The sequence below is a fragment of the Xenopus laevis genome, chromosome 4L, assembly GCF_017654675.1.
Source record: "Xenopus laevis strain J_2021 chromosome 4L, Xenopus_laevis_v10.1, whole genome shotgun sequence".
NCBI classification, from domain to species: domain Eukaryota; kingdom Metazoa; phylum Chordata; class Amphibia; order Anura; family Pipidae; genus Xenopus; species Xenopus laevis.
In genome coordinates, this window is record NC_054377.1 from 122,519,742 (window position 1) to 122,544,290 (window position 24,549).

Genomic DNA, 24,549 nt, shown 5'->3' on the forward strand with positions numbered 1-24,549 from the left:
TACAGGTCCCACAGGCTATTAATTAGGAAAAGCCTGATTGTCACGTTGACGGCTATGTTTTGGGTTCCCTCTACATCTGAAACTCCAGAGCAGCTGCCTGGAAAAATAACTTGATAAACTCCGCAACATGTAGTGAAACTGTTTCTGCTTTCAGACGCCGAGACATGTGAAGCTGAGAAAGCGCCAGAGCTACCTAATCCCAAACAAGTAAGCAGAAGCATTGCAGAGGAGTTTGCCTGTGCGCAGATTGCGAACTATTGGTAAAGTACAAAGTCTATTATCCCTCTAACTCCAGCTGAAACCTGTTAAGTCTTAGCCAAAGTCTGTGTTTGTAGGAGAAGCAGATGCAGGGAGCTTTGCTGCTGCGTATATTTCAGGGAGTAAGAAAGCAGTTTCAGGACTGGTATTTTAACTAGTCTTTGGACCAGGTAGCAACACAGCTTTACCGTTTAAAAATAATTGTAAAATCAACAGTTTGGCAGTGTGGTTATGCGTGATACTGAACAATGTAACGATTGAGGAAAGTGTCAGGAAAGACAGAGCGGCCATGCATGCAAAGTCCAGTACAATATCCAGATGTTCAGACTCTGTTCACTAGTAAAGTGGTATTATCCTATCACACATATAATGGAAAAAAACACGGAGTCACAGAGATATGTTACAAGCCCTTCAGCACAGATAACAAAGGTTAGAGTAACCACCCCAATTACTAGTTTGTATATTTTAAGGCTTATTTACTATGATCAGAGGCACAAGAGCCAAAGCACTAAGGGAAACGGAGACATGCCCCTTAATTCTCATTCTAAGAGCTCTTACTGACGATCGGTTAAAGCTGCGCTCCCCTGCGTTCCGTTTTTCAGCGTTCAGCCACAGGGGAGTGCAGGAAGATGCATTTAGCTTTTTTCAATAGGGCTGCACTCACACAGGCGCGTGTAGGCACCGAACTCAGGAAAAATGCAGCATGTTGCATCTCAACCTGCATTCGGCGCCTACACGCGCCTGTAAAAAATGCCTACACACACCATAAAAAATTTTCCCAGAAGAGGCCCAGCCAGGAGCCGTAGCATATTCATGTCTGGTGCTGCCTTAGACAGTGGACCTATGAGCGCCCCTTTGCATGACATCAGCGGATGTGATGTCAAAGCACAGCGAGCATGGATGTGACATCACTTCCACTGTGTGATTCTAGGGGGACCCCTAGCCCCACCTCTGCTGCCGGATTTGATAGAAAAGCATCCGGCAGCAGGGGAAGTGGGTTGTTTTTTTTACCATATAGACAGCTAAGAGCCGCCCCTTAAATATATAGACAGCTAAGAGCTGCCCCCTTAAAGCTGTCACCCTAGGCACAGGCCCTTGAATGCCTAAATGGTAAATATGCCAAACTTTAATTCGAAAACAATTTGATTAACTGAGGGTTGCCTAACATATTGGCACCCCCAGTGAATCAGGATTCTGTTGTCCTTTAATATTCTTTCGTTGGAAGTAGAAATATTATTGCAGCATAGTCCAGTTTTTAGATTTACCTACACTAGACATAACCCCATCACTTTACAGCATACATATGAAGGCATGTAATCTTATCCTGAAACCCATCATCCAGAATTAAAGGAATGCCATCTCCCAGAGAGTTAATTTTAAGCAAATAATTCTAAAAAAAATAATAATAATAGATATAATAATTGAACAGTACCTTGTACTTGATGATGACTTAGCTGCATGAATCCATGTTCGTAGGAAAACAATCTTTTTGGGTTATTCATATTTAAACGGTCACTGTCAACAAACAGCTAAATTACCTTTCTATTTTATTCTTTTCATTCAGATATTTATTCTGTTAAATTTACAGAATAGTTGTTTTTTAAATATAGTATTGTAAATTCTCTTATAAATCAATATAATATTTAAGTAATATTTTCCATCGGACAGAATAAAAACAGTGATATTATGGATGCATATCATTATGGGATAATATCACTAAAAGTATCCAGAATAGTTAATATTGTGTGTGCGCTTCAACCACCTTCTTTTACCTTGTGGGTTGGGTGCAACGCAATCCCGGAAACCCTTGCCAGGGGTGTGCATAGACATACAATACAGCTGCAGAACCTCTTTGTTACAAATAGTAAATACTTTCATTTATTAGGTGAAACAACCAGGCAACTTTTGGGCTTACTCTCGCCCTTTTTCAGGCTTGAGAGAGGGTGAGAGTAAGCCCGAAACGTTGCCTGGTTGTTTGACCTAATAAATTCAAGTTTTCACTTTTTCAACAAAGGTGCTGCAGCGGTATTTTTTTCATGAATATCATTAAGGGCTCTTACACAGGCAGTTGTCTGTCCGCTCCCCTGCGAGTTGCACTGAATTATTGTCAATGGGTCTGTACTCACACAGACGCATGTTAGCACCAAACGCAGGTTGGGATGCAGCATATTGCTTTTTACCTGCGTTCGGCGCATACATGCATCTGTGTGAGTACAGACCCATTGACAATAATTCAGTGCGTCTACTCCTGCGCTCCCCTGCGGCTAAATGGAAAAAAGCGCAACGCAGGGAAGCTCACTAACATAGAACGATCGAAGGAATAATCGTTTGATCGGAAGATTAAATCCTTCGAATCGAACAATTCGAAGGATTTTGATCCAACAATCGAAGGATCATCCTTCGACCAAAAAAAGTTAGCCAAGCCTATGGGGACCTTCCCCATAGGCTAACATTGACTTTGGTAGCTTTTAGGTGGCGAACTAGGGGGTCGAAGTTTTTTCTTAAAGAGAAAGTACTTCGACTATCGAATGGTCGAACGATTTTTAGTTTGAATCGTTCGATTCGAAGGTCGAAGTAGCCCATTCGATGGTCGAAGTAGCCAAAAAAAACACTTCGAAATTCGACGTTTTTTTTCTTCTATTCCTTCACTCAAACTTAATGAATGGGCCCCTAAGAATATGAATGTACAAACAGCCAGGACACACTAGAATATACATAAAAGCTTTACAGTTCAAATATGAACTAGAAACAGTATGTAACCCTCTTAAATCCATTTCCTTTAAAAACTTCCAGTTTTTGTATTTTTTTTTTTTTAAACTTCCTTCTTATAAAAATAAATTTTGACTGCACTTCAAATGTGAAACTGAATCAAAGCACCTGGAAGCTGTTAAAGTGAATATTGAAGTAGAACTGGATTAACATCAAATGTAAGCAGAGGCCTCTTCTAATGAAGCCGTCCTTTTCTTGCTGATACAAGCACATGATTCTGACTCCATTCCCAGCTGTGCCCTGTCAGCCAAAGGACCCAAAGCATTGTGCTGCTTTTCCCCTCTGACAGTAAATGGAATAAGCTTTCTTAGCAAATCTATTGGCTGTTTTATCTTGGCCAAATTGCAACTGTAAACCCTCAGGGAGAGAAAACCACATCCCCTAGCTTTTTCTCTGTCTAACATGTTAGAACAGTGTTTAAAATCTTATCTGCTTTTTAACATTATAAATACATAACATTCATTTTTTTCTTTCACTTTTGAACAGAAGACTATTGCAGAAACTAACTAGGTTATGTTTCCAGGTAAACATGGTTTTAGTTCCAATCTTTTATTAAATATAACGGTCTGCTTGTTTTGTGCATGTTATTATACTCTCTTTTTTTTGGTTTGCTTTAATGTTAAAGGGGTGGTTCATCTTTACGTTAACACCCAAATTTTAAACTCGCAAACGTTATTTAAAATGGCATTTGTGCAAATGTGTAGCACTGCTTGCAATGTAAAATCAGTCGCTGGCGAATATTACATTGCGCATTAACACTAAGCAAAGGTTTAGTGTAAAGATCTGCTCTGGAGTTTCGTTAAAAATAAATATTTTGTCGCAAAAAGCACTTTGCTCTTTGGAAATGTAATTACATGTGCTGCGAATGGTCGCAAAAGCCATTTGATCGCAAACTTTGTGATGATGCCATTAAGGCAGCGCCGGATTTCACTGAGGCGCGCCCCTAGGCCGTGCGGTCCGACCAGGCGGCCGCGCGGCCCTAGCGCCCACCTCACCTTCCCAGCGCGCCGGCGAAAAAACGCCGGCGCAGCTGCTGTAAATGAATGGGGACGCACGCACGCTGGGTGGCATGACGCCCCTATTTTTTTGCCGCCCTAGGCCCGGGCCTATGCGGCCTTGCCGCAAATCCGGGCCTGCATTAAGGTCTTTAATCAGTCAAAAATACACAAACATCATCGCCAACATTCGCAATCCTCTTTGCGCATGTTTTTGAGCTATCAAAAGATATTACATTCCCCCTGCATATTATGCTATAGAATAACCAGTGACCCCAGGGTCATTTGGACCCTAGCAACTAGATTATTTTGTGTTAAAATTTCATATTAAAATACAAATTTTCAGCTCATTGAAATAAACATATCACGGACAACAGGAGTGTAGGATTTGATATTTAGTAAAATGGTCTTATTACTAAGTTAATGGTTTTACCAAGTCACTTCTGCTTCTCAAGCGCAACACTTCGCCAGGCATAGATTCGCCAGGACAACGCTAATTCACTGAAATCCGAAGTTGCGTCCAGGGCGCCGAGTGCTGGCGAATTTGCGCTAGCGTTTCTGCCCTAAACAAAGCAAAGCTGTGCTAGCGTTGGCTAATTTGCATACAACGGGAAGTTAAAGTTGAATGGACGTATATGTTGCAGCACATTACATTACACAAGCTCAGGAAACCTTAATAAAATAAAATAGAGTTGTTATATTGCCCTACACATGAGCCCAGTGTATAGTTTATGTGCCACATGTTAGGAAATGTAGGAGGGAAGCGGGTTACCCCAAAAACAATTTACTCTTTTTCAGCCTATCAACCTGAAAAAGGAAAAGACGCTAGCGTTTTTTGGGACTTGAACATTTTCAACTATTTTTTTTTAGGAAGTCCTATCTACTCTATTGCACTTCTCCTGGTCTGAGGTGGCGAAGGCAAGTCTGGCGCAAAAGGTAACGTTCAGTAAAATCTGCATCTTAGTGAATTTGTGTAGTTACGTCCATTTGCCAGAGCTCAAATTCGCCAGGCGTTAGGGAGCGAACTACCGCTAGAGTCGACCTCTTTCGCTAGCGAAGTTACGCCAGCGACTGTTAGTAAATTGGTGATGTACCGAAATGACGTCATGCTGGTGAATTTTCGATACCGTTAGTCACTTCGCCCTTTAGTACATTTTCCCCAATGTGTTTAACTTAGGAACGGAGAACCTCTCTCCCATCACTATATGAAAACGGTATAGGACTGGACCTCCTAGGGCCCACCAGAAAACCTGACATCCAATGCTGACTATTAATGCTAAGTGGTAATGGTGTTCCATGACACTTTGGTAAATAGGGTTCCTAAATTTCCACAACAGTGATGAGTATCAAGTTGCAAGGAGGGTGCAAATTGTGATGTAGTGAAGACAGGGCTGTGGTGACATTACAGGACAGACTGGGGGATGAGGAATGGGCTGAACTTTGTATGTGGTAGAAGAAGGAATTAAGGAATGCTGCACAGGGTTAAGGAACAGTAAGGGAAAAGATAATTACAAATTTTCCAGCAATGGAAGATGAAATATTGTCTAAATAGCAACTGTAACAGTGGAAGTAAGTAAGTTGCTGGAAAATGGGGCCCACCTAGGCTTGGAACAATCTATGATTAACAGGTTTAGAGAATATACTGCAGGGACCTTCTCCCACCCACCTTCATTTGGGACACATCATTTAGGGGCAGATTTATTATGTGGTGTAAAAAACGGCAGGGTAATTCACCACACATCACCAGGCTTTGCTGTGTAAAAAAAAACGATTTTTTTTTACTCGTTTTTTCTTAGAGTCACTTTCGCAGGAAGTTACTTACAAAAGTCTGAAGCAATGTAACATAATGGCTGAAAATCTGACCTTGATAAATTTGCCATTTATTTTACACAGCTTTTTACACAGTTTTATCAGCGAACATGTTGTTTAACACAGCATAATTAATATACTCCTTAATGTAAATAGTTTTTAGTCTTTTGTTTATTTTGAGTGCTAGATTGTTAAACAGGCCGACTCACTTACATTGTATCACCTGAAAGCAGACCACCATATTTCCAGATTATTAACATATCACGAGCACTAACAGAGCCATTCTTTCTTTTCTTTAGGCTGAAAAAGACCTTCACTGTTATTGGTCTCCATACTATGATTTTTCTTCTATTGTTTTTGACTCTGTAAAAGCAGAAAATCATATTGCAGCAATGAAACTGCTTTGAACTCTGCTGTGCGCAAGTCAGTTGAATTGCATTTTCCACGTAAAAACAAAAGGCGATTATTACACAGGAGGCGATTTTGCACAGGGTCGAGAATTCCCATTTGATATTGTCCTAATGTGTCTTCTTATGCATATTTTCTGGTCCTAGAATGTGTCTGCAAGTAAGGAGTGATTCAAGGTTCTTTTCAAGAGGAACGACAAAAATGTCTGTAGTACCTCTGCCAATGCATATCTACACCCAGATTTTATTTTCTTTTTCCTTTTATTTTCCTTACTGATATGATTGTGTTCTGGGGTAATTCTCTTATCCAATCAAACATTAGGCCAAGGGAGGAGAATAATGCAGTAATAGTTACATAGAATAATCGCTGGTGAAATATACATGATTCTTTTATAATGTTTCAAAATGCATCTTTTTCTTTCTAGGAACCGGGAAACATTCATATTTGATGTTCAATCTCTTTTGGCTGGCTTAATATTTCGATTACAATATCAAAATGAGAACTGTAGTTCTAATCATTCTTCTGTTGTTTATTACTGAGTGGACCACTTGCACCCAAGAAGAACATGCCTCTACTTCTAAATCCAAAAAGAGGAAGATTCAGAACAGACGCAGAAGAGTTTTATCAAAAAGTCCCAATGCAAAACAGCTGATGACTAAGCCCTTAACCACTCCTATTCCAGAAGGACTTATGCCTGTCTTCAATGCAGATGATGCCAAAGTGCATGTTTTACAAACAATTTTAGGTGTGAATGAGCAAGCGCCAACTTACAACATACTACCAGGTACACGATAAAGATTATGTCTAAAGTTTTTGATATAATCAAAATAAATGAAATCATTGGTTGCACTGGAAAGGTGCAACCAGTGAAAAATGGGTCTTTATATGAGAATAGAAATTTTCAGACGAAAGCACTCAACTTTCAAATGGAGTCTGTCGCTGATTTTGAATACTGAGTTAGCTTCCCTTTAACTATGTTATCATGGAAGTCCTGCACTCTCATTGATCTCTTATAAAGTTATGTCTACACCCACTATGCAGCTTCAGAAATATAGTTGTTTTCTTTACCCTATAATTAAACTCTAATTCAGATGTCCACAATAGTACTCAAAGTCAGTACAGATTTTAATCGAGAATTGTGGCTGGGAAATAAATTATGGTATTTTGTGATTAGAGGTTGGGGGGATGAAGCAAGCACAGAACTCTTTTTGTGACTGTCGAGTAACAATGGTAACATTGATTCTGGAGAAAATGTGAAATATTTCAGGCTCCAAAGCCTGCTAATTTCTAAATTAAGCAGCAAACATAATTAGGATTCTGAGACCAAAAGATATAATTACATTCATTACCTGGTAACCCACAAAAAAAAAAGGAGGTCAGAACAGGTAATGATAAATGTTCTAGAAAGAATTTTCTAGTTTTGTTAAGACAAAAAAAGTTGATTATGGAAATGCAGTTAAAGGGGTTGTTCACCTTTGAAATAACTTTTAGTATGATGTAGAAAGTGATATATTGAGATAATTTGCAATTTGTTTTTAATTTTTTATTATTGAAGGTTTTTGAGTTATTGAGCTTTTTATTCAGCAACTCTCCCGTTTGCAATGCCGGCGATCTGGTTGCTAAGGACCAAATTACTCTAGCAACCATGCATTGATTTGAATAAGAGACTGGTATATGAATAGGAGAGGCCAGAATAGAAGGATCAGTAATAAAAAGTAGCAATAACAATACATTTGTAGCCTTACAGAGCATTTGTTTTTTTAGAAGGGGACAGCGACGCCCATTTGAAAGCTGCAAAGAATCAGAAGAAAAAGACAAATAACTATAAAAAATAAATAATGAAAACCAGTTGAAAAGTTGCTTAGAATTGGTTGTTCTATAACATAATAAAAGTTACTTCAAAGGTGAACCACCCCTTTAAACACCACATCTGTTCTCATAACTAATGAGAATAAAATATATAATGTAACACCTGGGGAGTTTTGTTGAACAAATAAACATTTATGAGTAGGCGATATTTTTCAATTATAATAACTTTCCAATGATACTTTTTCAATTATAATGAAAAGCCCTAAATATAATTATTTACAAAATATGTCGACTTGACTACTAAATAAAGGAGGGTTGCAGTTGAAAAATGCATGTAAAGTTTTTTCCTACTCCAGTATTTGATTTGCTTAAATCAAGGTGTAGCACAAAACACCTAAAGGAAGAAATTTTGCCATATGAACCAAGAGCACATAAAACAACCAAAGAATGTACTGAGGTGACAAGGTTGAGGGATGATAAAAGAATTCAATGGCAGGGCACATGAAGATAAAATAAGAGGTCACAGCTTATCCTTTTTCTGGTTTGGAGGCAAAACTGCACTGCTAAAGCACAATAGTGCAAACAGATGTGGTGGTAAATGTGTAATTTATGTTTTTTTTGGTGCAGACTACTAAAATATTTGTAGCAATCTATCATCTTTTGAAGAAATAACCATACATGATTAAGAACAACCACATATGTAAAGCAAACTGAATTTGTTTAGAACTGCCAGACTAAAAGCAACTATGAACATCAATAAGAAATGGAATTGAGGAGGATTCCTGCTCTGAAATTGCTCAGTTGCTTTTATACTGGACTTGATGGTTTGGTCACACACTCTTCCTCGTCACGTACTCATTTGATTTAAAGTTGCAACAAGACATTGCTATTCATTTTATGTTCCTTTTGTTTCAGTGAAGAAAGGCCACTGCACAGTAAATGGAATGGTAATGTTTGAAAACGCAGTTTGGTCCCCTAAGCCTTGCATTACGTGCATGTGTTCAAATGGAAAAGAGATTTGTGATGAAATCATCTGCCCCATTCTAACATGTCCTATTACTCTGACTCACGAGGGAGAATGCTGCCCAGTCTGCAGTAACACCGGTATGTAGGAAGTTTTCTTTATTTAAGAGCAGACGACCTCAAACTGAATTTTAATAGGAAATCGTGTATCTTCTAATTTACAATTACCGTATATACTCGAGTATAAGCCATCCCGAGTATAAGCCGAGGTACCTAATTTTACCTCCAAAAACTGGGAAAGCTTATTGACTCAAGTATAAGCGGAGGGTGAGAAATGCAGCAGCTTCTGGTAAGTTTCAATCAAAAAATTGAGGGTTTCTGCTCCCATTGGAGGTGCGTATTTGCACTAGACCCGAGTATAAGCCGAGGTAGAGGTTTTCAGCATATTTTGGGGGCTGAAAAACTCGGCTTATACTCGAGTATATACGGTATGATCAAATTCTTTATCTGCTGGAAACTATATTGCAGGCCACAAATGTAGTCTCCTTTATTAATGAACACTGACTGAGGAATGGAGGAAGGAATCAGATCCATAGATGGATTTACAAACTAGTTTATGTGTATAAAGAATTAACTTTTTTCATTCTGTTCAATACACTGAGGGGCCCATTTAGCTTGAGGGAAGGAATGAATAAAAAAAACTTCGAATTTCGAATGTTTTTTTTGGCTACTTCGACCATCGAATGGGCTACTTCGACCTTCGACTACGATTCGAACTAAAAATCGTTCGACTATGTGACCACTTGATAGTAGAAGTACTGTCTCTTTAAGAAAAAACTTCAACCCCCCTGGTTCGCCACCTAAAAGCTACCGAAGTCAATGTTAGCCTATGGGGTAGGTCCCTATAGGCTTCCTAAGCATTTTTTGGTCGAAGAAAAATATCGCTCGATCGATGGATTAAAATCCTTTGAATCGAATGATTCGAAGGATTTAAGCGAAAATGATTTTTCGTTCGATCAACGTATAGCGCTAAATCCTTCGACTTCGATAGTCGATGATTGAAGGATTTAACTTCGACAGTCGAATATCGAGGGTTAATTAACCCTCGATAATCGACCTTAAGTAAATTTGCCCCTGAGAGACATAACTGAACAGATATAATGACATGAGATAATTTTGCTTACAGATTGGTGTAATAGGAACAGAAGGGTTTTTACCTGACCTTCATTAGTGGAATGCTGCAGTGTAGGCCCTGGTAAAACAACTTCCCAGTCTAGAAGAATGGGGAGGTAGTCATACTTTTTGGTGTTTTAGTTGCAATTACCTATAAATACATTTAGTAAAACTTTGTACATTTAGAAATTTTCTATATTTAATTAGTTCTTCTCACTGAAATATATCGAGGGTAAATGATTATTGCACATAGTTTCTTGTATTCCTCTATTGTTCTATTTGTGTATTCCTTTAGTTCATCATCACCAACCTGTTCAAGTCCCTAATACAATTTTATTGGAAAATGTACCTGAATTCTCTGGGGATTCTTCAGAGCCAAACAACCTCAATGATCTGGTCATTTTGAAGGCCCCAAAGACACAAGAAGATATGGATGAGTTATTTAAAACAGAAGAAGAAAAAAATTCTAAGAGAGAAAAATTAGAAGCAAAAAAATTAAAGCAAAAAAAGAAAAAGGAGGACCAAAAAAGACAAAGTGAAGAAAAAAGGAAAAAACAGAAAGCCAGAGAGAAAGAAAAAGAATCTGAAGAAAAAAGAAAAGCACATGAAGAAGAGAAAGTTAGAAAAAAAGAAGAACAAAGAGAGCGTGAAGAGGAAATGAAGAGAATTGAAGAGAAAAAGAGAGAAGAATTAAATGCGCTCCAAAGACTACAAAAAGAGAAAGAAGAACAAGAGAAGTATGAGGAAGATGATGATGAGGAAGGTGACGATGATGAAGAAGAGGAATATATTTTGAGAGGAGATGTTTTCAGGATCTCACCAAGATTTCCAGGTTCTCGCCAGTCTGCTGTGATACATCACCCTCCATTACCTTCAGGTTGTTTTATCTCAGAAACGACAGTTAGCTGTTCCAATGCTAAACTAAAACAAATACCAGCTATATCTGATCCTGACGTGAAGAGCATAGAACTTACAGGTAAAAAGTTTCAATCAATACAGTAATGACATATCGTTATAATTTTTTATAACCCTAGTGATGTTTTGTTACACAAACATAAATGTTGCTGTATTTCTGTTTCATTGGGAGGCACATTTATCAATGGTCGAATTTCGAATTCATGAGTTTTTTAAAACTCCCATAAATTCAAAATTCGACTAGTTGAAATTTATTAATAAAATCGAATTTTTAATACCCGGAATAATTTAAACGACCCGAAAATTTGAATCAAATTTGAATTGAATTTGATTTGATTTGAAAGGAATTCAATTGAAAAAAACTCGAATGTCAGGAAGGCTGCAAACTTCTTCAAATTGATCCCTGCACCTCTCCCATTGACTTAAACAATAATTCGGCAGGTTTTAGGTGGTGAATAGTCAAATTCTTTAAGGGCCAGTGTGTGATAAATCTCGAAAATCAAATTTGCATTTTTTTTAAAAACTCAAATCGAGTTCAGATAACGCCCCTAGACGAATATGACATTTTTTTTTTTTTTTAAGAAAACAATTTTTATTCGAGCAAAAGTTAGATACATTTTCTACAGCTCCGAAAGTGCACAATGATATTTCCGTTACAACAGTTGGCATAATACAGGTGTAGAGAATAACAGTGTCATACGACAAATAGAAACACAGGAAGCATTATGCATTGACATTGACGGTAGTTACTATCTTGTACAAATAAAGTTACCAAAACGTCAAGTAGAAATGGATATGTAGGCAGTGGTACATGACATGAAGCCATGCGAATGGTCTCCGCAAGTATTCATGGACTGTTCAACATATATAACATATAAACCATTTTAACAACCAGTGTGGAAGTGATGACCAGTACCGGATCTCTATGTTTGTCGCTATGTCTCAGAAGTGCTAGGTGTCGCAGTGCCGGAGGTGCCAGTTACCCACATTGTGGATGTTCGTCACAAGCTAATAGGAGGATCCCCACTTATAGTTCTCAAGGAAAACCATTCTGTGTGTTGGAGACATTTTTGACCATAAAAAAAATTCGAAAATTCTAATTTTCAATTCAATCCTTTGATAAATCTGCCCCAAAGTGTGTGTTAAATATATAGTACAGTACAGCTAGCAGTACTGTAAATCAGGCTTTCAGATTAATAGTAAATCTTGCTATATGTTTTGTGCACTCTCACTCTGATTTACAGATAATGCTATTACTGCAATTCCAAAAGAAGCATTCAATGGCATGCCAAACCTGGAACGGATTGACCTTACCAGGAACAGTCTTACATCAAATGGAATAGACTCACAAGCATTTAAGGTATGCTTTGGAACCAGAGAAATGCATTGAGGCAAATGTTAATTAATGTAGACTACTTATTTCCACTTTAGATATAATGTTATTCATTAAATATTAGTAAAAGCACTATAAATGTTATAAAGATAATGTTCCCTTAAATTCAGTTCATACAACGAATTTGCTTCCCCAGCAATAACAGCACAAGCAATAAAATAGTGAGTGCTTTGTAAATGTTTGGACTGAAGATGAAGAGCAAGATCTGTGGAACTTCTACTGAAGTCAATTTGGTGTTAACATAAAAAGCAAGTGTCTGCATATTTAGCAAATAATTCTCTGCAGCCTCATATTATGCATCTGCGATAAATATACAATGAATCAGAACTGCAAAAATGCCCTGCCGAATTATTCTCTCCTATGCTTAAATGAAATCATGAGGGATCTTACAGACTCTCTCATGTAAACCATGACCTACAGTGGACCTTAAAAGAAAACAATACCCTCAGAATGAATACTTAACCAATAGATAGTTTATACAGACCTATTAAAGTATCTTACAAGTGGAATATACATACATCAGTAAATATTGCCCCTTTACATATTTTTTCCTTGAACCAACATTTTGTGATGGTCTGTGTGATCCCTCACAGATCACCTGATCAGAAATAACGCAGCTCTAAATGTAACATGAAGTAGTGTGGGAATAAAAGACAGAACTCTGTCCATTAATTGGCTCATGCGACCTAACATGTATGTGTGCCCTTGATTTGTTTATGTGGAGGATATATCGTTTTTATACAGTGTAAATGATACTACCATTATTGTAACTTATTTATCAAAGTAGTTTAGAAGTTAGATATTGCTCCCTTTGTAAAATAGTTTTTTTTTTTTTTAGTAGAAAATGATCTAGGGTGTTATCAGATCAGTGGTGGAAAGAAGTTGGATGGGTCTACTGATAATTGGGCTTGTGAGAATGTATATGTATTGTTGGACTGGGAAGGATGATTATACTATAACTGCATCAGTGGTTTGTGGTCTTTGATATTTATAAACTACTGTATGGTTGTCAACCCTTCCCCCTACCAAACCTGATATACTGTGTTTGTCCACTCTGGAAGTCTGGATTGAGTAACAGGGGTAGGTAGAGGGAATGATGACTACTTAGGATCTGTTGCTGTTTCGTTATTTTCCACGTTTCGCACGTTGTGTAGATGGATTGTCTACAATTTCAGATGAAAATTCCTATGTATGCATATGTAGTACATATAATAGGTTCAGGTATGGGATGAATTGTAGTTCCTGTAATGTATTAGTATATATTTCTGAGTTATGAATCCGGTCTTTCAGATGTCTTACTGTTGCTGCCAAATTGTAATGTCTGATGCTGAGGAAGTTGAGAGCTCCATTAAAAGTGCTGTAGTTTAATCAAACAAATTATTTGTTTCTTCCTGATTTGAAATATTCGGAAACAGAAAGGGTGATAGTATTTTGTCAAATCCTCTTTTTGCGTCAAGGTTTAGAAGAACATTTTTAGTTTCTCAATTTTCCCGCAGAGGTGATTGTGGTGGCTATTGCTGTGCAAATTCCCTGTGTTAAATGTCCATTGAGTATGAAACTATTAAAGGAAAACTTTACTCGCAAAATGAATATTTAAGCAACAGATATATCATATTAAGTGGCATATTAAATAATCCTACCAAACTGGTATATATATTTAAGTAAATATTGTACTTTTACATCTCTTGCCTTGAGCCACTATTTTTTGATGGGCTGTGTGCTGCCTCAGAGATCACCTGACCAGAAATACTGCAGCTCTAACTGGAACAGGAGGAGTGTGGAACAAAAGTCACAACTTTGTCTGTTAATTGGCTCATGTGACCTAACATGTATAGTTTGTTTGTGTGCACCGTGAATCCTACGATCCCAGGGGGCAGCCCTTATTTTTTAAAATGGTAATTTTCTATTTAGGATTACCCAATGGCACATACTTCTAAAAACGTATATTATTATGAAAATGGTTTATTTACATGAAGCAGGGTTTTATACATGAGCTGTTTTACGCAATATCTTTTTAGAGAAGAGATATGAGATGTATATACTTTGAACAACAATAACTAGTAAAGTATTCAGCGTTCTCTCCTTGATTTTCATTCAGTTCTCCTCAACATCTGTGAGCATTGAAAATAGTATTACTCCCTTAACAGTAGTTTTAAAATGCCTTAAGTAGGAATCAAGAATACACCTACTGCTTGATTAGCAACAGACACATTCCAGTTCTCAACTGGCATTGTAAAATCTTCCACTTTACCTCACCCTTCTCCAACAACACTGTGATTTGCTCTATTTACATGCCTAATATTTTATATTGCCCGGGGGTTACAATTTTTTTTTATTACACACAATACACAATTCTCCCAGGTTTGAAAGGGTTGAAAAAGGGATTAGTTAAGAAACCTGCCAATCAGAACCATCAGTGCAGCAAACAGAAGGGGAAACCATGGAAAATGTGGAATTTATGTATATTTGGCAAGTTGTTTAGAATAAATTTTTTGTTCATTAAGCAAAATTTTATTTTTGAGTTCACATACTGATTTAAGTGTTCCCACATTATTTCAGTTCATAACTTTTTCTTGTGCAGTGGGCAAGACTAGGGATAAACAGGCAGTAAAAAAAATAACAGTGCAGAGCTCTTTCCAAAATCTCTCTATGGGTTCATTCGAGGTACACAGAAATCTTACATCATATTGATTTTCAAAAATATTTTCAAAAATATATAAAAAGTAAGTCTGTATCGAGCAGTGTTGGACTGGGACACCAGGGGCCCACTCAAAAACCTTTGACCAGGGGCCCACCCAGTAATCTTAGACCATGTGCACACTTCTCACTCAACCTCTATTCTCTTTTCTTTACATACTATAATCTATTATTTCATCTATTTAGCCACTTTGTTCTCATTGAAATAGGGAATGGCCAAGAAATAGGCCAAATGTCTAGCAGCATGAGGGCCCACTGACACCTGGGTATCGTTGGTATCGAGTTATATGAATATTTATCTGACACAATTCATAATGAAAAGGGCAATAAATTTTATGAAGAAGATGCTATTGCATCCAAAAACCAACAGTGTGTCCCCGCAGATTGCTGTTCTTTATGTTGAGTATGGTTCACAGGATGCAAGTCTGTTGTGCATTTTGAGGCTTGATAGTTACCGAAAGCTTGAAAGTGGTAGTAGCTCCAGGGTTTCCCCCAGAATCAAACTTGCATGCTTTAGAGGAGGCGGATAGGACACACTGCTAAGTGCTAAGCAAGTGGAGTATGTATAGAGGAAGCAGACCCTGCATGTCGCAGGGGGGCCAGGGCAACAGGGGGCCCCTGAACTATGGGGCCTGCTTCCTCTATAGTTAACAGGAAAACCCCCCGTCCCTAGCTACTCTCTTACCTGCTGTGGGGAAGGGGGCGCAAGTCGGCACGGGCCGGGGAGTGGACAGACAAACTAACTAACTAAACAAAAGTAACCTAGTATTTATCTGTGTTGTTCATCTGACAGCTTTCAAATTAACAGAATTGTATTTAAATGTTACTCTATGGACACCTAATATTTTTTAGCATGAAAAACATAATCAGACTTTCTTTTCTTTAGTCACTGAAAAAGCTAAACCGCCTGTACTTGGATGGAAACCTACTGAACCACATGCTGACTGAATTACCATCTAGTTTAGAGGAGTTAAAATTGAACGACAATAAACTCGAGGGCCTCAAAAGGCACAGTATGGAAGGTACAGTATATATACATATTTACAATAAACTTACCTTCAGCTTATACCATACATTTCAAAATTGTACAAGTCTCTAATTGCATATGCATAGTCTACAGCAGAGCTGTCCAACTTCTGTGGTACCGATGGCCAAAATTTTACTGGCCTATGTGGTGGAGGGCCAATAATAGAAGTCAGTGTTGGCCACTCCCCCTTTTAAACCCCCCCCACTGTAAACTACACCCATGTGACCACAAGAACTTTTAAGATCATATCCACATTAACGGTGGTAGCACACCAAAAAGCCAAATGGTTGGTGCTCACTGCAGGGAAATCCCTCATCACTCATATGTTAAAAATTGAAGTCATGTTAAAACATACCCTTAAATCCATATGCCTCATCCTCCCCTGTGGATAATACAACAACCCTCAACACATGATTAAACACCTTAGGGGCCCTTAACAACAATTTCCAAATGCTAACAAACCCCTAGCCTAACAGGCTTACATTCCACAGGTAGCGTAGGGCAAGCAGAGAATGGCACACCCAAGCACCACTGGGCAAGCAGAGAATGGCACACACAAGGAGCACCAGGCAAGCAGAGAATGGCACACACAAGCAGCACTGGGCAAGCAGAGAATAGCAAACACAAGCAGCACTGGGCAAGCATTGAATGGCACACACAAGCAGCACTGAGTAAGCAGAGAATGGCACACACAAGCAGCACTGGGCAAGCAGAGAATGACACACACAAGCAGCACTGAGTAGGCAGAGAATGGGACTTTTTATTAGGGATGCACTGAATCCAGTATTCGGTTCGGGATTCGGCCAGTAAAAAATGTTTTCCCCTACCTACCCCTAATTTGCATATGCAAATTAGGATTCGGTTTGGCCGAATCTTTTGCAATGGATTCGGGGGGTTCGGCCAAATCCAAAATAGTGGATTCGGTGTATCCCTAGTTTTTATACAGGTCATGGAACTCCGAGGTAACTTCTAATATCCACATATTTTACATGGAGTACTTTATTTATTATAATACACAAGTTTCAGTGAGTCATGTGACAGAAATGACATCAGAACTCAGAACTCACCGTTTATAACCGATGACATCAGAACTCACCGTTTATAAGGATATAATTTACAAGATATTCATGGCTTTTGTGTATTATATAATAATAATTCAAGTTATTCTTAATTGAGAAAGCCAGTTGGATGACTGGTGAAACATCTTCAAGATAAAAACACAGCAAATCAAGTTGATTTGACTTATTTCTACAGATATACCATGACCAGGACTAATGAGAATCTTCACAAACATCCCTACCTTTCTGCAAGTGATGCTGGGATCAAAGGTCAACAGGATCCCCATTTTTATATTTCATTGTTCTTCAAAACTCAAGCCAGAAGATGGAGTTAGTGGGGGTTGTCTTTACATCCTACGTATAGTGTTACTTCTATCCACAGCATTATTATTATTATTAATATTATTATTAGCGCAACTGATTACCTAAACTAAGTACTGTTAGTACAACTGAACTTATAAAAACATTTTTTGAATTAATTCTGATCTTACAAAGTTTTTTCTTTTTAATGTATAAACAAAAATTTCCAGAAAAGAATTAAGTATTCAAGAGGCCTCATGTACAAGACCAATGAAGATCAGACCAATTTGGAATACCTCTTCGGTGGCCAAATATGCACTTGTTTGGCAACTTACCTATGCATGGCCAGATTTAATTATACTGTAGCTCTGCAACCACTACTTAGATGATGTGCTAGACTATAAACTCTTAAGAATGCTGTATGTCTCAAAGGTTCCACTTTCTAAGCCAAATGTTTTATGATATTGTTTATTGACAGAAGAGATTAAGGGATGCCATTTGTTTATATTTCTTAGACCTAACAAACTTGATAACTTTGGAGATGGAAGGAAACCAGCTGAGTGAAGGCAATGTCAGCCCCTTAGCATTCAAACCATTGAAACATCTGGCTTATTTGCGTCTAGGAAAGAATAAATTCCGGACAATACCACAGGGACTCCCAGTGTCTATTGAGGTAAAGTATTTTATTTATCTATCTTTAAATTTAAAGATATAAAATAAACTGCAAATAAATAAAATGTTAAATTGGTAACTCATAATTTTCTGGTTATAAATGTAAATATTTAAAGTACAATATTATTTAATACTGTTGGGTTGATACATTGCATTGCAGGAACTCCACTTAGAGAGCAATGAAATTGAAGAAATCGTGGAGACCTCATTTAATCATACAAAAAATCTCCATACAGTTGTATTAAGGCACAACAAGCTTGAAGAAAGCAGAATAGACCCGCTGACCTGGATCTTTCATAAGTAAGTAGCAAAGCAATGGCACCCACAGACAGTGGTGAATAATTGTTAGTAGTAGGTATAGATCCGAGGAATTTTAACATTTTATCACTAATACAGTACTATCTAACAAAATAAATGCTAATCTTAACCAACAGATTTTGGGCATTAACTCAAGGGATGAAAACATAATTATGCCTCTCTATAGGTCCCTGGTAAGGCCTCATCTGGAGTGTGCAGTGCAGTTTTGGACTCCAGTCCTTAAGAGGGATATAAATGAGCTGGAGAGAGTGCAGGGACTAAGTGCAACTAAACTGGTTAGAGGGATGGAAGACTTAAATTATGAGGGTAGACTGTCAAGGTTGGGGTTGTTTTCTCTGGGAAAAAGGCGCTTGCGAGGGGACATGATTACACTTTACAAGTACATTAGAGGACATTATAGACAAATAGCAGGGGACCTTCTTACCCATAAAGTGGATCACCGTACCAGAGGCCACCCCTTTAGACTAGAAGAAAAGAACTTTCATTTGAAGCAACGTAGGGGGTTCTTCACAGTCAGGACAGTGAGGTTGTGGAATGCACTGCCGGGTGATGTTGTGATGGCTGATTCAGTTAATGCCTTTAAGAATGGCTTGGATGATTTTTTGGACAGACATAATATCAAAGGCTATTGTGATACTAAACTCTATAGTTAGTATAGGTATGGGTATATAGAATTTATGTGAAAGTAAGGAGAGGTGTGTGTATGGATGCTGGGTTTTCATTTGAAGGGGTTGAACTTGATGGACTTTGTCTTTTTTCAACCCAATTTAACTATGTAACTATGTAACTATGTAACTATGCTGTGTAAAATATTGGAGAAAAATGTCAGTGATGAAGCCCACAGCAACCAATCAGTAATTAGATTTCAACAGTCATCTACAAGTTAGAAAACAAAAGCAAAGATCTGATTGGTTGCTCTGGTCAACATTGCCAGTGATACATTTTATATAACTAGATTTATTCTGGGTAACACACAGGTTAAAAAAAACATATTTGTGCCGAGATGTATTATATTCATTTCTCAATCTATTCTTTTCAAAGGAACCTGGAATCAATAGATCTTTCCTACAACAAACTCTACCAAGTCCCATCATATTTGCCAAAATCTTTACAACACCTTGTGTTAGTAGGCAATCAGATAGAAAGGATCCCAGGTTATGTTTTTGCACATCTTAATCCAGGACTGGAATATCTCTACCTTTCCTTCAACAAATTAGACAACGATGGAATTGACACAGCTTCCTTCTATGGAGCATACCACTCATTAAGAGAAATGTTTCTTGATCACAATGGATTACAGAATGTGCCAACTGGAATAGAATACATGACAGACCTTCATATTCTAAGGCTTAACAACAACAAAATCAGGTAACGTTAATTTACCAGCACCCTTACAAAGTTAAATTAGGCAACAGTGTGTAATAATTCAGTAGATATGTATCAAATGCATTTTTGGAAATTACCTTTTAACAGTATGGGAGGCTGCATGTGACATGCACTGAAAAATTAGGTGGGCAAAATGACTGAAATCCATCCTGTGTGCCATAGAAATATTCAGGTCAGTAAAAAGAAATATATTTCTCCATCCAAGAACAAAAAAGTGGCAAGTTTTAAGGCAATTAATTAAAACTTTTGTTTCCTAAACTACACTACTTTACACAGCTTTTTTTTATTAGGGATGCACCGAATCCAGGATTCGGTTCGGTATTCGGGCTTTCAGCAGGATTCGGATTCGCCCGGATTCCGGCCGAACCAAATCCGAATCCTAATTTGCATATGCAAATTAGGGGCGGGGAGGGAAATTGCGTGACTTTTTATCACAAAACAAGGACGTCTAAGATGTTTTTCCTTTCCCACCCCTAATTTGCAAATGCAAATTAGGATTCAGATTCGGTATTCGCCCAAATCTTTCACAAAGGATTCAGGGTGTCGGCCGAATCCAAAATAGTGGATTCGGTGCATCCCTATTTTTTATATTGTTTTCAAGTAAAAGTAAACATTTTGAATTAAATTATATTATCCCTTTAACCAGATGGATTATGGATTAAATAGAATGTTTGGCAAATTAGTGCACTCTGTCTATTAAAACCATTCAGCATATTTTTCTCTCTCTTTGAGTTGCAACTAACTAGATCAGTTATCCCAAACCAGTGGCTCATGAGCAACATATTGCTCACCAACCCCTTGGATGTTGCTCCCAGTGGCCTCAAAGCAGGTGCTTATTTTTGAATTTCAGGCTTGGAGGCAAGTTTTGGTTCAATAAAAAACAGGTGTAATGCCAAACAGAGCCTCATGTAGGCTACAAATCCACATAGGGGCTACCAATAGTAATTCACAGGCCATAATTGGCACCCCCAGGAACTTTTTGCATGCTTGTGTTGCTCTCCAACTTTATTTACATTTGAATGTGGCTCACGGGTAAAAAAAGGTTGGGGATCAGTGATCTAGATAAATGAAACGTATGATAAATGTTGCACTTAGGGGGTTATTTATCAAAGGTCGAAAGTTAGAGTTTTTTTATACTTCGAATGATCGCTAATAGTTTCTTACTGAAATATAAAACTCGAAAGGCAAAAACTTGATTCTTTGAGTTCCAGTTGCGAAACCCAAAAACCCAGATTTATCGAGTTTTCGGTGGGAAAAAAATTGAATTGCACGAATTGATCAAGTTTTTGAGCAAAACCCTCTGAAAAAACTCGAACATCATGCAGGCTATTAACATCTTCAAATGGTTCAAGTGACCTCTGCCATTGACTCCTACATGATCTCACCAGGTTTTAGATGGTGTATTTTCGGATTCAAGCTATTTCCAGGGTCCGGATATAATAAATCCAAAATGTTGGAGATTAGCAATGAATAATAAATCGTAGTTACATTTTAGTATTCTGCAATGCTTGCATACACTGGCAGAATACTCAAGCAGAGTTAGTTGTGCCTGACATGGGTATCCCTTGATCACACAATTTAGGACGTGCAAGGCAGAAGCACTAAAGCAGCCATATAACTAATGCTTGGTAACCATAGGCCAGGCAGAAAAGCAAAGTGTATGGGCTCAAACAAGCCCTGCTCATGGTAAATAAGCCATTTTGAGAACTATAGATTTTTATAGTTAAAATCTAAGATATAGACAACATAAATTCAGGGCATTTTAAAAGGCCAGTAACACAAGGGAATAAAATCCCTAGAAATCACATATAGGGGCTGATTAATCAAAGGTTGATTGTTAGAGTTTTTTTTTTTTTTTACCTCGAAAGTCGAATAGTATCTTATTTAAGAAAAAACTGAAATATTTAAAACACGAACAAATATTATTACCGGAAAACTCAAATCAAATTAGACTAATCTTGATTTGAATAAGAGAATGGAATATAAATAGGAGAGACCTGAATAGAAGGATGAGTAATAAAAAGTAATACTAACAATAAATTTGTAGCTTTACAAAGCACTCGCTTTTTAGATGGGGTCAGCGACACCCATTTGAAAACAAGAGTCAGAAGAAAAAGGCAAATAATTATAAAACTATAAAAAATAAATAATGAAAACCAACAGAAAAGTTCCTTAGAATTGGCCATTCCATTACATACTAAAAGTTTACTTAAGGATGAACCAACCCTTTAGTAAAACAGTAGCTTGTACTTGAATCTAACTAGGAAATAATTAATCGGTATTGGAGGAAAAACAATTCTATTGTGTTTATTTATGCATATACTACGGAAAGATCCCTCATCCAGAAAACACCAGGTTCCGAGCATTCTGGATAACATTTTTGTTTACAAGTCTAGGACAGAAATAAATACAATGTCAGATCAGATAATTAGTCTGCACAGGCAGTCCCCGGGTTACGTACAAGATAGGGCCTGTAGGTTTGTTCTTAAGTTGAATTTGTATTTAAGTTGAAACATTTACTTATTAAATGCAACAAGACAGATGTTTGTCTTAACATAGTATTTCTGTTTACCTTTATGTGCTCTGCAGTAGACAACACATACCAGAGGGTATTGGGGCAGGTGATTTAATATATATATATATCTATATCTATATCTATATCTATATCTATATATATATATATATATATAGTCAAACACAAGAGTCCTCTGCACTCAACCCATTATCAATATATTTAAGACAGCGACATTTTGTGCATACTGCTACTAAAAAATGCCTTACCCTTTAAACAAAACAGGGATTGTTTGTCCATATATTGCAATATATTTAAGCTGGCCAACTACGTCAAAGTCATCCCATATCTGGCCAGTCCTACGCTTAATTTTCATCTGATTCATTAAGAATTCTATTGCTTCATTATACATTTTACAAAGGGACTAGGTTTTACCTGCAACTTACTAGCTGCTTTCAAAGTAAACCTCCATACTTGGCTGCCCTTTTATTAGACACCAGTGGGATCACCTGACTATAGCTGGGAAGGGTGGGGGCTACAACATGGAGCTGGTCACTGCTCCTGTATAAACTATAACAGACAAAGGAAAGTTGTGCTCACCACTATTTTTTAAAAGCATTAGACGGGGGTGCAATGAGGCTGTGACCACAAAATACATATAGTCAAACACAAGAGTCCTCTGCACTCAACCCATTATCAATATATTTAAGACAGCGACATTTTGTGCATACTGCTACTAAAAAATGCCTTACCCTTTAAACAAAACAGGGATTGTTTGTTTTTATATAAAAATAAAAAACACAGCATAAAACTTTTGTCTGGTTACAGATCCGTGTCTCCATACTGTATCTGCAGTGCTGAAGAGGAAGGTGATTCCAGCTTAGAGGAGCTTCATCTTGAAAACAACTTGATCAATACAAGGGAAATTTCCCCATATGTGTTCTTTTGCATTAGATCATACTCCAGTGTCATTCTTAAGCCACAGAAAGTCAAGTAAAACATTGCATTGGATTTCCATTATGATTTTTGTAGGTTTTGGAGTATGATTTCACTATGTAATAAAGTCATCATAATCATTCAGTATTATAAGATCATTCTGTTGGTGCTTACAAGACTGCGTGCTACATGACCTGTCTCAAAATTTACTACTCGATTGTTTATGAAAACACTGTGATGGAAAATAATCTCTTTTTGGTTTAGGTGACACTGTGATGTGGTTGCTCCCTTAATAAGGTGCTGTGAAAAACATGGAATGGGTATTTTAAGGTAACAAACTCTGGATGCACAGTCTTGCTCAAGAACATCTCACTCATGTATCAGGAAGGATGGAGGGATTCATTTATGTCTAGGGAAGCAGAGAAAGTGCTTCTGGTGTAAGGACTCAATGAAGCAATTGATGTATTGTAATGGATCAGGGGAGGCAGAGATCATTTGAATGAAAACTATTATCCGGTGGCACAATGCTACAAATGATTTAATTGAAATAGAGACCTGTTCACAGGCCAGGATGATGCCACACCTAAGCCTCGAGGTGCCCCAGTGTAGTCTAGGTCTACTTGTACCAGGCCCGGACTGGCAATCTGTGGGTTCTGGCAAATGCCAGAGGGGCTGCTGTATAGTTCAATAGAAAGGTACCATATAGTGGGCTGGTAAGGGGCTGTTTGGGCTGGTGGGGGCTGTTTGGGCCTCTGTGTACTTGGAATGGAAGGGCCTATTTTGACTCCCAGTCCAGGCCTGACTTGTACCAATGCAGACTGGACCACAACTAGGTGGCTGGAGCTCAAATACAAAGATTGTTTGCTCCCTCAGTTATGTTGGACATTTCCTATGCTCCTGTCAGTAACCATACTGTTGGTATTACTCCACAACCATCATCTCAGTATCTTAGTCCTTCAACCCAAGGTGAAAATATTACAAAATCCTACCTCTCAGAGAAACAAAGTAAGTCAGAGCTCAATTTGCTTCTTCTTTAGTAAGTACATTTTACCTCACCTTCTCCTCCCATACCTCTGGGCCAAGTCTACAGAGACTATAAGGCCAGTTAAGATCTTTCTGGTCTCATGTAAAACCCTTAGGGCTCAAATAAA

General features: G+C 37.8%; 2 protein-coding genes across 8 annotated transcripts in view; one reads left to right on the forward strand and one right to left on the reverse strand.

Moving 5' to 3' along the window:
* cenpp.L (centromere protein P L homeolog) overlaps positions 1 to 24,549 on the reverse strand; it is a 150,576-nt gene that overhangs the window by 26,726 nt on the left and 99,301 nt on the right. The gene's annotated exons all lie outside the window — the stretch shown is intronic.
* ecm2.1.L (extracellular matrix protein 2, female organ and adipocyte specific, gene 1 L homeolog) lies at positions 64 to 23,542 on the forward strand. 4 transcript variants are annotated; one of them, XM_041590747.1, is made up of 10 exons: positions 64 to 260; positions 6,664 to 7,023; positions 8,964 to 9,152; positions 10,480 to 11,160; positions 12,344 to 12,459; positions 16,076 to 16,211; positions 18,090 to 18,247; positions 18,407 to 18,546; positions 19,606 to 19,932; positions 23,291 to 23,542. In XM_041590747.1, the coding sequence occupies exons 2-10, from the start codon at positions 6,735 to 6,737 to the stop codon at positions 23,457 to 23,459; spliced, it is 2,205 nt and encodes a 734-aa protein (XP_041446681.1). In that variant the 5' UTR covers positions 64 to 260; positions 6,664 to 6,734; the 3' UTR covers positions 23,460 to 23,542. The 4 variants fall into 4 exon arrangements, with proteins under 4 accessions (XP_041446681.1, XP_041446682.1, XP_041446684.1 ...); XM_041590748.1 differs by having other exon boundaries at positions 64 to 207; XM_041590750.1 differs by lacking the exon at positions 64 to 260 and adding an exon at positions 3,500 to 3,550.

What these genes read in the sequence shown, in the direction of transcription:
- ecm2.1.L (XM_041590747.1), top strand. Translation starts at nt 6,735, where the DNA reads ATGAGAACTGTAGTTCTAATCATTCTTCTGTTGTTTATTACTGAGTGG. An exon ending in AACTTACAACATACTACCAG is followed by an intron (nt 7,024 to 8,963) that starts GTACACGATAAA and finishes CTTTTGTTTCAG; the next exon opens with TGAAGAAAGGCCACTGCACA. An exon ending in CTGACCTGGATCTTTCATAA is followed by an intron (nt 18,547 to 19,605) that starts GTAAGTAGCAAA and finishes TTCTTTTCAAAG; the next exon opens with GAACCTGGAATCAATAGATC.